Below are 15968 nucleotides of genomic sequence, written 5' to 3'. Positions count from 1 at the left end.
GACTAAATATTGGACTTTAAAATGAATTAAGTTAACTTGTCATTCGGACAGATGATCAGTACTTTTCACTCTCCTGTTGATCGAGGGACTCAAGCATCCCCCACCGCGCCATCTTTGTTCTTTCTCATCCCTATAACATATCCTATGATGCTTTGCAAGGAGGGATCTTGAAAAGCATTCTGGGATAAATTAGCTTGTCCATCGATGTACACTTTTCAAGGTGCAATGGAAGAAATTGAGTGCACTACTAGACATTTGGACACCCTTATAAAATAATGTAAACCCTATATAGTGCTCCATATACGAGTATAGAGCTCTATACCCCTATATAGGGCTCTATATAGGGGTATAAAGCTCTATAAGCATTTGGACACAGCCTAAGACTTTCAGAGTCTATGTCCAGATTCTCTAGTCTCTAGTTGTAATCAGCCGGGGGAGCTAAATCGGACCCAGTGTCTTACAGAAGCTGAATAATTTGCAAAATAAAGCTTAGTTCTGTTCTTAGGATGGCTTTGAAGTCTTTATGGCTCATTAAGCAAAGGAAAAGGCTTCATTTTTTTGGGAAAAAAGCCAACACTGAGCATGCTCCTCACACTATAAAGACTGAACATCAGTGGATTGGCAGTAAGAGAGTTACAGATCTGCTGAAGGAAACCCGTTCTGCTCAAAGCTACAATAACAATCTCTAACTTTGAAGAAACTTGCAGAATCCATGCTCCCTCAATATCTGATTTCGCTTACATAATTTAAGTAACACCTAATTGACCTGAGATCGGAGAAAGTTTAACTGGAATGGATGATAACAGAAAGGCTGACTAAAAAGCAATGTGTAGAGGTTGACTAATCGAGCCAATTTTGATGGGACTGATTAATTTACGTTTGGCAAATATCGGTTTTGCCTGCACCACTTGCATTACGAAAATGAGAATAATTTATGTGTTGCAGAAGCCTCAATTTAAACAAGATTCACAAAAAAAGAAAACCATAACACATGTTAGCTAAATAAAGTGAGCAAAAATGCTTCAGATGATCTTAAGGCATGGCTGCCGAGAGCACTAATGAATCATCCAACGCATGCAAGTATTGGATGAATCAAACACAAGAATCAAATTACTCAGGTATTGAACATCCTCCTAGAGTGGAAAAACAAAAACATTAAAGGTGTTTTACATTAGAGACTACCAAATCCAGAACACCCACAGACATCAATCAGCTTTACACAACATAGAAACCTGAAAGACTTAAGATATCAGTGTGCCGTTGATGCCTTTTGATGGAGCATGCATCCTGTTACACCTTTAATTGTTCGAGTACAAAAAAAAACATCTAACAGGTGCTTCAGGATATCCTGTATTGATTGTTCAAAACAATGAAATTTTTACCACCTGCTGCAACTGTTTGTTTCTTTCAAAAAAAACAGATAACCACCTAAAGCACATAGTCTTATTTTTACATTTATTTATCAGAATTACCTGATACAAAGTTCTCCCAATTATTAATTTAAAGTTAAGAAGATAAAACCTGATATAATTGCATAATATGCTCTTAAGCTTAAAAAGTAAATATTCTAAGCAGTTTGATATAAAGAAAACATTTTCCTCACTGCAGCCTCATGCATAGTACTTTGGCATTTGGAGAAAAGCTTTAGAGCACTTGAGTTGCAGTTGCTAGGCTGTGACTGAATAATTGCTGTTTAGAGCAGCCGCTCAGCAAAGTAAAAGCAAAGCCAAAGAGCAAAGTGTGCTGTCCAAAACCCCAGAGCAAGGCAACCATGCATGCCTTTCATTATAAACATCACAAGGTACACAGTAATTATGTGCCTTTGAGCAAACAAACAAAAAGCATCAAGTTGAAAAGAGAAAATACCAAAAATCAAGAAAGGAAATGAGTGATTAAAAAAACAAACAAAATAGGTTTAAAATCAATTCCCAGCTGGATTACCCATGTGTAGTCATGCAGAAAATGCAAGGATAAAAGTAAACCTTTAAGACAGGTACAGGTTGGGGGGAATGGATAGGCATGCAGCACTGGTTTTGAAGCGTGCAGGCTTCGAAGCAGCACAGTATCGGTTTGCACAGCAAAGAGGGGGGCGAGGCAGGGAGGGGGGAGAGGAGTAGAGTTTCTGACCTGTGGCTCCTAAAAGATGCGACGCTCTTCCTCTGGAGAGAATTATAATATCCTCAGGCTAGGGAGATCAGACAAGACAGTTAAATGTTGTATCACTGTGCGCGTGCCTAGAAGGGGAGGAAGGTTTAAGATGTATAATTAGTTTGTCAGGACTTGAGTAAAACAGATAAAATATGGATGATATACATCAAAATCTGTCAAATAAGATGAGGTTTAGAAAATACCCACAAACTGACCATCAAAACACAAATAAAAACAAAAAGACAAAAAGGATCTAATAGAGAAACTTCAGCTGTGTGAAAATCTTGGGTCTCTTTGACTTTCCGTCTAATACAAAAGGAACTTTCTGTGGAAGACTTGTCAGACATGAGTTTCAGATGAATGCAACTAATCTAACAAGCCTCATCCTATCTACACTGAGGGAGCTAGAGGTCTCAGAGGGTATGGTAACATAAATAGTTAAAAATCTGTGTTTTAATTCTTTTAATTCTTCTCTTAAAAAAAAAACATTTAAAGAGTTGTTTGAGTCGTCATCAGCAGTGAATATCATCAAAGCTCTGCTCTCTCTGGAGCGTCCAACAGTAGAAATGGCTGCACAAATTACATTTTTACCTTATTTTTATTCTTTCCACTTTAGACATTATTGTTTGATGACGTCTCCAACAATGACCTCCAACATCTAGCATACGTTACAGTCAGAAAAGGTCTCTTCTGCTCCAATTAGGAAACAGGAGAGCGATGAACCAAAAACAGGATTGAAAGGCTCTTTCAAAATGTTGAGCACCAGTAGGAAAATCTAAAGGACTAAATGCATCCAGAGTAATTTGAAATCAGCTGGAAAATTCTAAGATTCCTCAGGATGTAGGTTTTTTTTTTTGCCCTCAGACATCACTTTGCTGTTGTGACGGATGACTGGCTGTCCTTTCACTACAGCTTTGAGTCGGTTCACTTAGACTGCTTCCCTGAGCAAAAAGAAAACCTCCACACCAAAGCTGAATACATTCTTCCTGCATGACGGCCTTTACTCCCATAGTCCTCCATGAAACAAGCACCTCTGACCAAAACATTTTTCCCCTGACCATTTAGAGAGAATCAATTCTTCAATCAACCTAGCGTGAGAGCTCAGATATTATAATAAAGATCAAAACCCATCAAAGCAAAACAACAAGAGCCGACATTTTCCACACAACTGATTTCATGTCAGCTAAATCAACCCAAATATGCAGATTCATGGGTATTAACCAGCATCCCTGCTTTGGTGCATTAAGAATAATCAGATTACATTCAGCAGTGAAGAAGCAAAGAAAACGAAAAGCAAAACGCAACAATGGAACTTTTATTGACACCAAAAATACTTTAGATGTGGATTCAAGATGGTGCCACACTATGTTTGCTGGGGTAAGGAACATAGGTCAGAGGTGATTCCAATTAAATAAGGTGTTTTAAGGAGATTAATAAAGCAGTAATAGTGTAGATGGCTATCAGAAAACCAACATTTTCTGTCCAGTAGGGCCATCTATAACTATAGAAGTCTGTAAATTGTCAATACCAGCTTAACAAGCTTAAACCCTTACTAGTGCAGCTGCTTAAACTTACAGAAACAAACTACTAGGGCTTCTGAGATTTGCTTCAACTACAAGAAGTCATATTTAAAAAATCTAATGAGAAACTTGAAAATTCGTTAAAAAAATTCATAATAACCCGTCACTTCATGACGTCCCAGATGAGTCTGATTTTTCCAGTCATCTATGTTTTTCCATTCTATTTTCACAGCGTCATTCATGCAGGAAGACAGAAGAACATCTGCAACAAGTGCAAATATCATATCAAATCATCGCGTCTCAACATCTCAGTGCAGCATCTATGTAGCAGTGGGAATAGCTGCCAGATGTACAAGATTGATGAGCCAAGGGTCAAAGACTGCACCCCCATTGACATCTTCAGGAAGCACTTTGAACTGGACTTCCACGTCTCCCACAAAACCGTGTGACAGCTGATCTAGAGTTTCTACAATGTCGCCACGAATCCTAATGAGGCCACGCCTTCATATGTCTCAATTCAGGATGTGTTGGTGGGGGGACAACAAGTGTGGGGGCAAAACAAGGAGTGCCCCGCAAACCTTGCCCTTGTGACACGGCAGTCTGTAGAGGTGAGGGAGAGGAAATGGGAGATGTCACGGCTCTATAGTATTTAACTGATGAGTGGATTTGAAGGACAGCCGGGAAAAGCTGGCATTTTGGAAAAAAAAAAACATCTCAAACCGGAACAATGGTAGTAATGGCTGCACTTCAGAAAGCTGCCAGATTGGGAGCGCTCACTGAGCATCCGGCTGCAATACTGGATTTCAGCTACTTAAGGATTATCACTATACTAGAATATTTTCTTAGTTCAGAGGAAATTGAGGTAAAGAGCTTTGTACGTCTTTTAAGAGTTTTCTTATCCATTGCAAAAACAGGTTACCTTTATACTACAGGCTAAAGTACCATGTTGTTTATAAACTGGTGTCACAATCTTCTTGGTAATGTCTTCGTCCAACTACTTCAGTGTATACACACAGAAACAGATTATCATCATCAAGTACAGCAAAATTATTTTTTCCCCCTGTATTTAGATTTCTATATTGATCCGGCGATTTCAGGAAATTGAAAGTCTTAAGCTGAACGAGAAGAAAAGTAAAAGCTGGTGGAATAAAGTCAAATTTCTTCAGGATTTTTGTTTCTCAATCAACCCTCAATACAATCTGAAGCTATTGCCTGATGTTGTTTGGTTCGGTCTGGAAATTTCTGAGTAAAAGCAAACGATGGCAACTGAAGACTGGTTAGCTGAAAATTTATACTTCAACATCATTTTCTTTGTTTTGGAAAAAAAACAAAGAAAACTGGACAGAAAAAAAAACAAAAATTGTTTTGTTGCTACTCTTTCAAACGTTTGACATTGCACCTCCTCTAATACAAATATAGAAATAAATGATTTGAATTTATTTTTTAAATGTTTCACTCTATTAGAGAAATTTGAATGAGCTGAAATAGTTATAGGTAGCCTAACACTACACAAAAAGCTGCAGAAATCATAGATAATCAAAAATGTCTGAGTAATGCATTTCTGATCATTTTTCCATTTTTATTATTTCAAAAGATACACAACTAAAGCTACAGCGGAATTTATACACAGTTTTAAAGATGAAGAATAATTTATGTAGAAACGCAAATAAAATTTCAAAATAAAAGACCGTTTTAAAACAACACAAATCGTTCCGCTGAGACCAATATGAGCACACAGAGGACCTTGACTGATACAGAAAGGCAAAGCAGACATATTAAAAGAGAAAAGGCTGCTGGGAAGTGTTCTCATATCTCTAAGGCAGTTTGTTATTTTAGCTCTCATAGAGAAACACCCACCCTGAGCAGCCTTCCTTGCTGTGGAACTATAAACATCCCAAATCTCTGACAAGGCTGTCAGTAAACACCAGCACAGGTGGACGAGGGAAGCGACACTCAAAGGACCGAGGAAGACAGAAAACAAACAGGCTTTGATATGATGAAGTCTCACAATACACAAAAGAAATTAGAAACAGGCAAAGAAAACATGAAAATAAGAAAACATACAACAAAGCATAATCGCATAGCTTAGCAGATTGCACAACGTTTTTCTCCTCAAATGAATGGGAATTGACAATAATAATTAAGTTTTATTTTATAAAAAACGTTCAGCGTCAATCTATTGGAAACAGTGCTATGATCCCCAGTTTAAAATCTTGTTAAAAAGGGACAGAAATTAGAAATTTAGGAGGAGTAGACAAACAAGGCTGCATCTTTTGTAAAAATTTTCAAGGCTTTTATTTAAACAGGAGAAATCCTTGTCTAGAAGCACAGAGTCAGAGTTTAGAAACATTCCTCATCACAGAACACAAGGAGGCTGAGCTCCAACGTGTTTATTTTCACTGATCCAGAAGAATATTCATAGATTAATGAAAACCAACCACTATGTAAAGATGAGAAAGAAAGGTTACAATGTGGAAAAAACATGTAGGGTAGGAATTTAAACTTGAAACTCTTAGACATCAGGTATGCAAGTTAATTTCGACTGTATCCCTGAGTTTTAGGGTAAAAGTGTCTTTGAACAACTGGGAAATTCTGGGAACTGTCCAAGTTGCAAAGTTTTAGTAAGAAATTCTAAATAACAGGATATAAATGTAACATAAGCAGATGTGATGTAAAATAAATCATGCAGGAGATATCAGCTTGGTTCCTTAAAATATAAACACAGATCAGTATAGAGGAATTATAGCCATGGCCCAAATATGCACTATAGATCCCTCAATCACATGCAAAGTCTTCTACAACCCTACAACTATTTGCAAATGAATATTATTATACTGGACAGTTAAATGTGATTAACACTATCCTGGTTGAACTTGTAAGTATGAATCATTGATAAGCTAATAAAACAAAAAACAAGGTTTGTCGGAGATCATTACATTTGTTTAAATTGCCTACAGTTTCCTGTAAAGGTAAGTGAATCTTCATTAGAGCAAACAAAGAGTCTGCATGAAGTAGCATGAGATGGGGTAATGGCATTTGCTGTGAAATCTAAATAGCACATTTATAAGCTCCTCCTGCATGCTTATAAAAACATTATTTCTAATTAAATGAGCTGGACTAAGATCTTATATAAAACATTTGAAGATGTGCAGTCATGTGACAGAGACTGAACTTTAAAAGGAAATGTGATAAAATCATTACAAAAAGAGCAGTGAGCTTCTTAGACATCTCCACTAGTCAGATTAAATCTGGGAATGTACTTTTCTCAAGAAATGTCCACTGATTTCCTGCAAGGAGTAAATATTTGCTGATGACCAAGGCAGAAGGAGAAAGAAAGGAAGGCTGAGGGTCATGCGAGTGTGTGCTGAAGAGAGAATAAGTAGCCATATACTTCTGCCTTTGTACGAACCCTGAGTAGTTCCATGTTGAGGGGGGCTTTGTTCTCGATCTCTGTCGGGGGGCCACATCCTTCAACAATCCCCCCTCGCTTCACTTTAGCACAACATTTATCATTCTTCTCACTCAAACAATCTTTCTACATCATGGACAACCATCTAGCAGACAATAACAAACCCTCCCCAAGAGGCCCCGCCTTCTGGTTGCTTGGATACTTTTGATCCAGCGAGGAAACTTGTCAACATTGTTATATCTTACTTAAAAAGCATCAATGATCTCATCCTAAAGTTGTACTACATTTATGTTTATGGCATTTACTTTTCTGCATCAGTTTGTCAAGGACTGTTTTCTGCAAGATCTTTGAGGTATTCATCTCTAGTCTAATCTAGCACAACAGAGTATGAACATGTAATAAACTATTAAAGAAACATAGCCTCTTAATTTGCTGAAATGTTCCATTCCGCTGGTAAAGATATAGAGTACTTTATGTTGACATAATTGGATGCTAGGGAAGCACCCTGCAGCTCATTTCATAGAAAGGCTGACTGACCAGACCCCCATTCCCTTTTCTTCCACTCTCAAAGGGGTGAACAGGTGCATTGGTGAAAAGTAAATAGATGACGGACAGAGAAAGTGAACTCTACTAATGCCATTTAGTCTTACTTTAAAATAAACCTACGGTTTATATTGTGAAGGTAATTTTGTTTAACCCAAAAAAGAAGTCTTTGTTTTGCCTGGTTGCATCCAACATCACTTCTTCCACTTATTGTCATTGCTGACGTCAGATTATTTTGCTTACTGCACTCCAATTCTTCTTGGTCTAAAGGTCAAAGTCAGGGAACGCTGGACTGAGACACAAAGAGACGAACCTTACAAAAGACACAAAAAAGAGAGAGATAGAAACCAGAAAGAGATTTGATCCAAAAGGAAAAGACAAAGAGCGAGCCACAAAAAGGGAGAATGCAAAGAAGGTTTAGGAGGATGAGGTAAGAACGAAAAGCATCAAAAACCAGGAGCTGCGCTATTTTATCAGGGAAATAAAGAGTAGCTAAGCAGGGCGGCATACCAACACAGTGAACAGGAATGCAAATCAGCCCTGATGCAAATGTCATGTCTTCAGGGGCAACACAAGACTGTCTTTATATCACCCCCCCATCTACCACAACAGCATACTTCTCTCTACTTGACATCAACAAGGGGAGATGAGGAGGAGAGGAACCACAGACTGCATCCTCCACCGGCTTCACACTCAAACAGGCATCCAGTGTTCAGAGGACATAAAACTCAAACACTCACTGGAAGAGTCAACTTACTTGTCGGTCATAGCATCGGTTAGCGAAAACTGATTCATCAAAACTTCCTTCGTCTATCTTCACACAGCTGGAAATGGGTGATTGAGGGGTTCGGCGACTAAGCAACCCGGATCTGTAAAACAGACATGATTTTTGATTAGTGAAATAATACATGCATTTAACAGCATAGAATGATGAGCAACAAAAAGACAATTGTGACACTAACATTATTTTTGATACACATTTAAAAGCAGGAGAGTCCCTTAAAGGATTTGTTTGTCCTTAATCATTTTAAAATAAACATTGGCCAAAGCCGAGCCACAACCCAAAATGTCAATAAAGTGATGCAAATAAATGCATCTATATTCAAAGAGGAAACAATTCTTGCAGCTTGAGGGGTTATTGGTTTTCATAATCAAACTACAGGTTTAGAGTAGCAACAGTCTGGATATTTTCCTGGTATTATACATCTTGGTATTAAAGGTGGAAATGTGCATTCAGGTCAGTTTGTCACAATCAGAATAACACCGTCCAGTAAGTGTCTACATCCACACCTTTAGACAATCCTGGTGTGGTGTTTAAGACCCAATGTCAGGAGGAGAAAAAAATTTTTAAAATAAGCTACGTTTTCTACAGAGGTTTGCTGCAACAGAGAGTGAGACCTTAGCAGATAACAGAGGGGTTGATTAGACCAGAGCAAAGTAGCTGGATTTTGATCCATTTTATCTTGTAACTAATCTCTGCCACTGATCTGGAAAAGGCCAATGAAGTTTGTGTTAGCTGTCACTAAGATAAGGCGTTAAAGACTGATCAAAACATCGCCTCTAATCTTTGTGAAGCAGCTCTGTAATTAAACAGGGTGGCATCATGTCTGCTCTATGTATAAATATTTTATTATTATTACAAAAGGAAACTCCTTAATGCCAAGAGTACATTAATGAGTTTCTTTCAGAATATTTAGCTTTATTTAGCTGTTCATCAACCAAGGGGACTGTAGAAGTAGTCATCGCAGTAATGTGTGCAATGTGGCCATCATACAGGCATGGCATAAATATTTGCTAGAAGATCATATTTCAAATTCAATGCATTCTTTCTGTGCATTGAAATAATATATTGGGCTAGTAAGATGCTACACTTAGAATTATTGCATAATGATGGGGAGAAAAAGGAAGCAAAAAAAAAATTAAAGAAAAATTGAATAAAAAAAAATCAGCTGTCAATGGAATTTATTTTTAATTTGTCTTTCATGGCAGGTACCAAAAATTTACAAAAAAAAATATAGAAAAACAGTTACGTTTTGTCATTCTCTCTCAGCAACTGCAGAATTGTTCATGTGGGGGAAAAAACAAATGCTGTGAGAAAACAAATGGAAGGAGAAGGTCATTGTCAGAGTTTTAACTTTGCAGGCATGCATCGCTTCTTTCACAAATCAGCCTGGCAAAGCCTGGGATTGCTTTAAGGCTTTCTGGGGATACCGTCACCATAGTTACTGAAGCAACCCACCAGCCAGCCAGCTACCACAAACAGAGCCCACCAAGAAACTAATCAGCAAGCATAGAGACTTTTATTTCACCTCCATATGAGCTTTGCACTGCAGAGACTGAGAGTTTTATCGTCATCCAGCATCCATAACCACCAGTTATCAAGTTGTATTTCATATGTAACTGGCTGATTTGACCAATTTTGTGATCTTAGCCTGCTTTGTGGAGGTTGAGCAAACTCTAAACCTCCTATTAGATCTTCATCTTCTCTGCCTTTAAAAGATTACATTGATTTCATGGATAATACTTTGGATCGTGTTGACACAGCCTGACCAGCCAGATGAGGATTTAGGGACTTTAAGCAGATAAATGTCAAATGGAAATTCACAAAACAAGCCCAGATCAGACATAGCAACCAGACAAGCGAAAGCAAGGTCCGGACCCCACCCAAAGCCAGACAGGTCCAGCAGCAGTAGCCAGTATCTGCGTTCTGGGGTCATGAAAACAGCTTTCAGTTCACACCTACTATTCTGGACTAAAACTCTCAGAGTTTAACAGCTTTTGTCAATGATTGTCCTTTCATCTGTCTCTATATTTTCAAGGCAGTATCAATATCAATAATTATTTCATCTATTAATTGCAATTAATTGAATATCAAATCTGACCATTCAGCTTCAGAATTGTAATCAATATGCATGATTCAAATGATTCTCAAAGCACATTACAATAAACTAATACAAGTACCTAGAAGCACACCAGATATAGTTTAACAAGATGCAGAAATGTATTTTAAACTTACAGAACTGTGGCAATCTATGCTGTATTATCCACCAATAATGGAACTGTTCTTCAAGCTGGCAAAAATAGAATGCTGCACGCAAGACAAAACTGAATGCAGCGCTCAATAGACTGCAGCTGTGGTGCGAAGACTCTCAGTAAGAGGTTAAAAAATAAACTAGGTCCCGTGAACACCAACAGAGAAGTGGTTTCCCCCATACATGCAGCGGACATGGCGAGATGCTTGCAGCTCGCTTTTTGATGTATAGCGATGGCACTTTGTTCTACCTGCACCCAGCACTGCAGCATATTTAAAAACTAGGTTAAGAGCAGGAACCTGTGGCACTGAAGTTCATTATTCAGAATGAAAAAAAATGTAAAACGCAGAGCTATAACAGAGAAAAAAAATTTATTCAAATTTTTTTACATTACCTAAGAAACAAAAATGCTATAACATACGCATTGCTGCATCATGAAAACCTAAAAGCTAACAACACTGAATTATTTACTTCTCATAGGAGATTTGGATAAAAATAGCATGCACCATGCTGCACAGACCCAACACTGCACAAAGCAAGCCTTAAGGACACTGCATCCATCCTTATTCTGTTCATAGAGAAAAAAAAGATGTCAGCACTGCCATCAGTCAGAACGTTTATCTCTGCTGACACGCCATGTGCTCCAAATGAATCTTACCATCTTGTCAGCAAAAACATCTTCAGGTCTGGGAAGAGAAACAGCTAAAGAGAAGCTCTTGGCTCGCCCAAAAACAAAAACAAAAAACATGAAAACACCTCTTCCTTCTCTTGTCACTGGTAACTCACTCCCAGGTTCTCCCCGCAACACCCCCTCCTCTTTATCCCCCTTCAGCATCTTAAATCCATAATGGTTGATATGGTTAAGAGACAGTTTATGCCTTCAAGATCCATCCTTTTTTAAGCACTGAGTGATAAAAGCGAGGAGGCTTGCCGATCAGCGTGTCACTGCTAGGCATGGGAGAGCCACAGCACTCGGATCATGCCTCTGGAAAGGCGCACAATTGCTGCGAACGGGGGAGGGGGAATTTGGGGGTGTCGGGATGAGAAGGAGGAGGGGGGGGGGGGCTGAGGTTAGGGTCTTGTGTCTGAGGGAGTGTGGCCATTGTAGAAGGGACAGAGTGAAAGGGGACAGCAGGTTGGGGCAGTGCTTTCACCGGCTAAACCAGCTCTTTTCAAGGCACAAGGTATCCAAATTCGGTTTGCATCCCCAGGCAACAAGTCGGATATATATGCACATCCCCCATATGCAAATCCCACATGCAGCATCAGCAAAACAACTGAAAAAGAAAACACAGAATTTGTATATCCCCAACAGATCCCCCCCCTTTGCAAATCATCCGTACAATTATAACAGAAAAGTCCAACAGAAAAAACCACCTACATCACGCTAGCTGTGATACTGACACACTCCAATGACAACAGAATGTACTGTATGTAGACCGAGTCTCCCCCTCTCTCCATTCCCTTCCAGCTCTCTGCCCTCAGCAACTCAACTCTGGAAACCTTTTCAAAACATTCATCTCAGCCGTCAGCGACTCTGCAGCAACAGATCTGAGAGCTAACTGCTTTCTAAGCAGAACCACTCAAAAGCCGTGCAGGTGTAACATGTTTGAGTTTTTAATAATAAAATCATTGATAGCAGCTTCCAACAAGTTGGACACAATTTTGGGTTAATCAAAAGCGTTTCGTTCTTCAACTTTTACTGTAGTCAGCTAGCTATCTAACTGTTCACTCCATTAGCAAGGCAAAACAGGGTGGTGGCGGGGTCATGCTGTGGGGTTACTTCAGTTCATAGGGTTTATACATGAATGAGTAACTCTTATTTAATGCTTTTTAATCCTCTTTTAATGCTCTTCAAAATAAGTTTAATGCCATCAACAAGTACCCATGACTCTTTAGATATATATATATATATATATATATATATATATATATATATATATATATATATATATATATATACACACACACACAGCAAAATCCTTCGTCATCTTCACCGTGGACAGGCTGCAGCCATGTCCAGAGTTCCTCGTTTTCCCGCCACTTTGGTTCAAATTAGCATTTTTCCCAATTCTCTAGCCTTTTTTCCGCCTCAAGCTTCTTTTCTGAAGCATTTTAATGCAACGTTTTATTTCTTTTAATGCCAATTAAGGCCTTAGTTTAAAAAAAATAATTTAATGACTTTTAATTATTTTTAATGACCCGCAGAAACCCTGCTTCAGCAGGAATGACGACGATGATCAGATTTGATAGGATGCTGGAATTTATCCTACAGGATTATAAACACTATTAAAAATAATCAAACCTTCACATTTCCCAGTTCAATTACAAATGTGTAAATGTTCTCTGTTTGCTAAATACAAGAATACTGTGAAATTTCTTCAAACACACAATCCCCTTTTGAGCTTTGCTCACAAATCTACCATCTACGGTTTATTTTATTTTTTTTCCCAAACAATGGGACATAAAATGGACCCTCCAGTGTTTACCTTCATGCACCTCCACTTAAAAGCACCACTAAATTGTGATGTAATTTAGCAGAGAGACCTCTGGAATGCATTATGGCCACTCAACAAAAAGTAAAGTGACTCCACATGCCACATGTCTGCTGCTGATATGCAGCCAGATGCTGTTGTCTTTGCCACTGTGAGATTACTCCAGCCTGAGGGTGCCGGGGTACAGTGGAAGGGAGTGGCAGACCATGTCTGTGGCTTTGAAATGGAGGTGGGGGGTTACCAAAAAACGCCTCCGATCTACAGTAGCATGCTTTCCACATCAAAGCTGGCATGCACTGACCTTTACTACCTACAGGACCACGATTATCTATTTTATTTAAACCAAGATATAAAAGGTAAATTCATTACTATGCATATCAGTGCTTTTATCTCTCAGTCTTTATTCTGTAAAGCTACATAAAAAAGAAACATTAAAAGACTTATCTACCAGGAGTAAATCTGCGTCACAGATGGCGGCTTTTACGTAAACGGCCATAACAGTAGCTAAGGTAATTTGCAGCTAATTCCCTCATTTGAAAGACTGGAGAACAACTAAGAAAGGAAAGCATGGAGCATGCATGAATAGTGGTCACCATCAAACCCATTAAGAGTTCAAAAATCCCTCAGAGCTCGCATGCAATGAGCCATGACATCTCCACACCAAAGGCCTTTTAGATTGGTAAATTGCATTTGGAGCCTAAACGTGGTTCGTGCTTTCAGCCTGAGCTGGATGGCTTCCAGTAAGAGCAGATTTTAATGCAACCAGTTAGTAAAAGAGTTCAAATCTGACAAACAACCAGAGTTTGGCCTCAGATCTAAAGTAAACATCAAGCAACACACGGAAAAAGCTATTTTCATAGCAAGTTCAGATTGAAAACAAAAGCCCTCAGTGAGACGTCGAAATCCCTAAACTATTCATTTCAGATTGATTACTGATTAAAAAGAAAATGTGTTTTTCTTATGCAAAGATTTTTGGCATTTAAGAATAAAAAAAAAAAAAAAAAAAAAAGGTCATGTGAAAGTTAAGACAACTTCAGTTACACAGAGCCCTTTCTGTACACAAGATAAAGATCAGAGAAAGTAAAACATAAAAAAATGAACTGTTTACAACTTTAAACGATTATGATCTGCTTAAACAGCAAACTCCACACGCAGCCGATTAGCATGGGAGTAAAAATCTGAAGCCTGCCAAAACAGCAAGTAGCTTACAACACAAACTGTAGCCTGAGGGGGAAGTTTGAGTGACAGACGGACAGAAACGCCTGAACCGCTCAGCGGCATGCAGCCCAGGGTTTAATGATTTGTCTGCTGCTGGTGAATGATCACAGCAATATCCTGCTCTGGCTGGCTCTCCGATCCTGCCCCCTCCCATCTTAGGATCCGCCTGACATGACTCTGGCTGGTTTGAGAGCCAGCCGGCCCGTCAAATTGACAAGATCTGGGTTGCTGCCCCTACGTTCGATGTGACCCAGCTGAGGACCTGTGGAATCAGGACTGATGAGGCAGAAGAATTAATTATTGAGCCCAAAAGAGAGGGGCATGTTCCTGCCGATGCATTCTGGTGAGACCCTGAGTGAAGATGACAGCTAGGCGGGGCGGCGAACGTCACCAACAACAAACCAGTGGGAACAGAGAAGAAAACAACCGTCCTATTTAAGAAAAAAATAATATATCTGCCATGTTTAAAGGTTCCTAAGTGCTCAATAAATGTAAAGCAAACCACCGCAGGAGATGTTTTATAGCTTTAATCCTTCAAAACATTTTAGGAGCTTTTCAGAAAGTAGTGCATGCATGCAAACAGATAATCAGGTATAAATCTGCACATTGATAAAACAAGCAGAGTGGCTTTCCCTTCTTGGTTTACACTATTTTCACACACAGCACTTCCAAAAATATAATGTGAGATATACTAAACTATTTTTGCAGTTTATTAAAGGCAAAAGAAATCATTAATCTAACCTTGATAAATTCAAAAGATGGGGATGTATAGATACAACTTTTTCCCATTTCTGATATGTTATTGATACTGCTGCTTTGAATATTGATATCAGCAGGAATCTTACACAAGATTAAACCTTATTTTGCAGTGTGGCTTATTAAAAAAAAGCACAATCAAGTGATAATTCTCAAACAGTCATCTGCAATGCAATTAACCAATGGGTTACATAAACTTCAAACAGAAGCAGAGTGTTTCTATCAGCTTGCTTATACCTGAGATTCTAAGCAATATATGCTCATTTCACCTCTGGTGAGGAAGTCCATGCTCTCCTTTTTAATTGGTAAAATGTGATCAATATATATATATTTTTTTATTCATCTTCTCCGGATCATAATGTCAATAAATTCTTTAAAAGAATCAATCCAACGAGAGGAAGGCCAACTAATCTGGGTGGGTTAAATGCAGAGGTAAATTTCTCCAATGTGAGATCAATAAAGTACAATTATTTATGATTCTATTTAGGATGAAAAATTGGCACAAACAGCAATTATACAGATGATATAAATAGAATTCCAAAAAATAAAATAAACAATACAGCATTCATACCAACAGACAAAAGCTCCCGTATAAAGCTGCTCCTCAAACCAATCAATCAGGTTAAGTACAGTAAACCTATTAACATAGATGCATTTAAATAGCAATGAAGATAAAGCAACACACAAATAATCTTTTTAGTTGCAATTCAAAATAAGCAACATTTTGTAAGAATACAATATCAGAAATAGGGGTTGTGGTGACAATTCATTTTGGCGATATATGGTGATTTGTGGCTTATTCGATTTTAAAAACAAAACATTTTCTCTAAAACAATGAGGGGAAATG

General features: G+C 38.4%; 1 protein-coding gene across 6 annotated transcripts in view; it reads right to left on the bottom strand.

Moving 5' to 3' along the window:
- sema4d (sema domain, immunoglobulin domain (Ig), transmembrane domain (TM) and short cytoplasmic domain, (semaphorin) 4D) overlaps window positions 1–15968 on the bottom strand; it is a 53043-nt gene that overhangs the window by 32182 nt on the left and 4893 nt on the right. For 3 of the 6 annotated variants that reach the window (XR_005281643.1, XM_038294962.1, XM_038294958.1), the window contains exon 2: window positions 8378–8489. Coding sequence is in view for 3 of the 6 variants with exons in the window: in XM_038294962.1 (XP_038150890.1) it covers window positions 8378–8415 (38 nt within the window). In the remaining 3 variants the exon portion in view is untranslated. Of the gene's footprint in view, window positions 1–2127; window positions 2186–8377; window positions 8490–11310; window positions 11628–15968 lie in introns of those variants that run through there. The other 3 variants (XM_038294961.1, XM_038294960.1, XM_038294959.1) reach the window with 3 other exon arrangements.

Source organism: Cyprinodon tularosa, unplaced genomic scaffold, assembly GCF_016077235.1.
Source record: "Cyprinodon tularosa strain WSP-4 unplaced genomic scaffold, ASM1607723v1 ctg349, whole genome shotgun sequence".
NCBI lineage: Eukaryota > Metazoa > Chordata > Actinopteri > Cyprinodontiformes > Cyprinodontidae > Cyprinodon > Cyprinodon tularosa.
The sequence above is the reverse complement of the archived record's forward strand: the minus strand, read 5'-3'. Positions and strand labels throughout refer to the sequence as shown.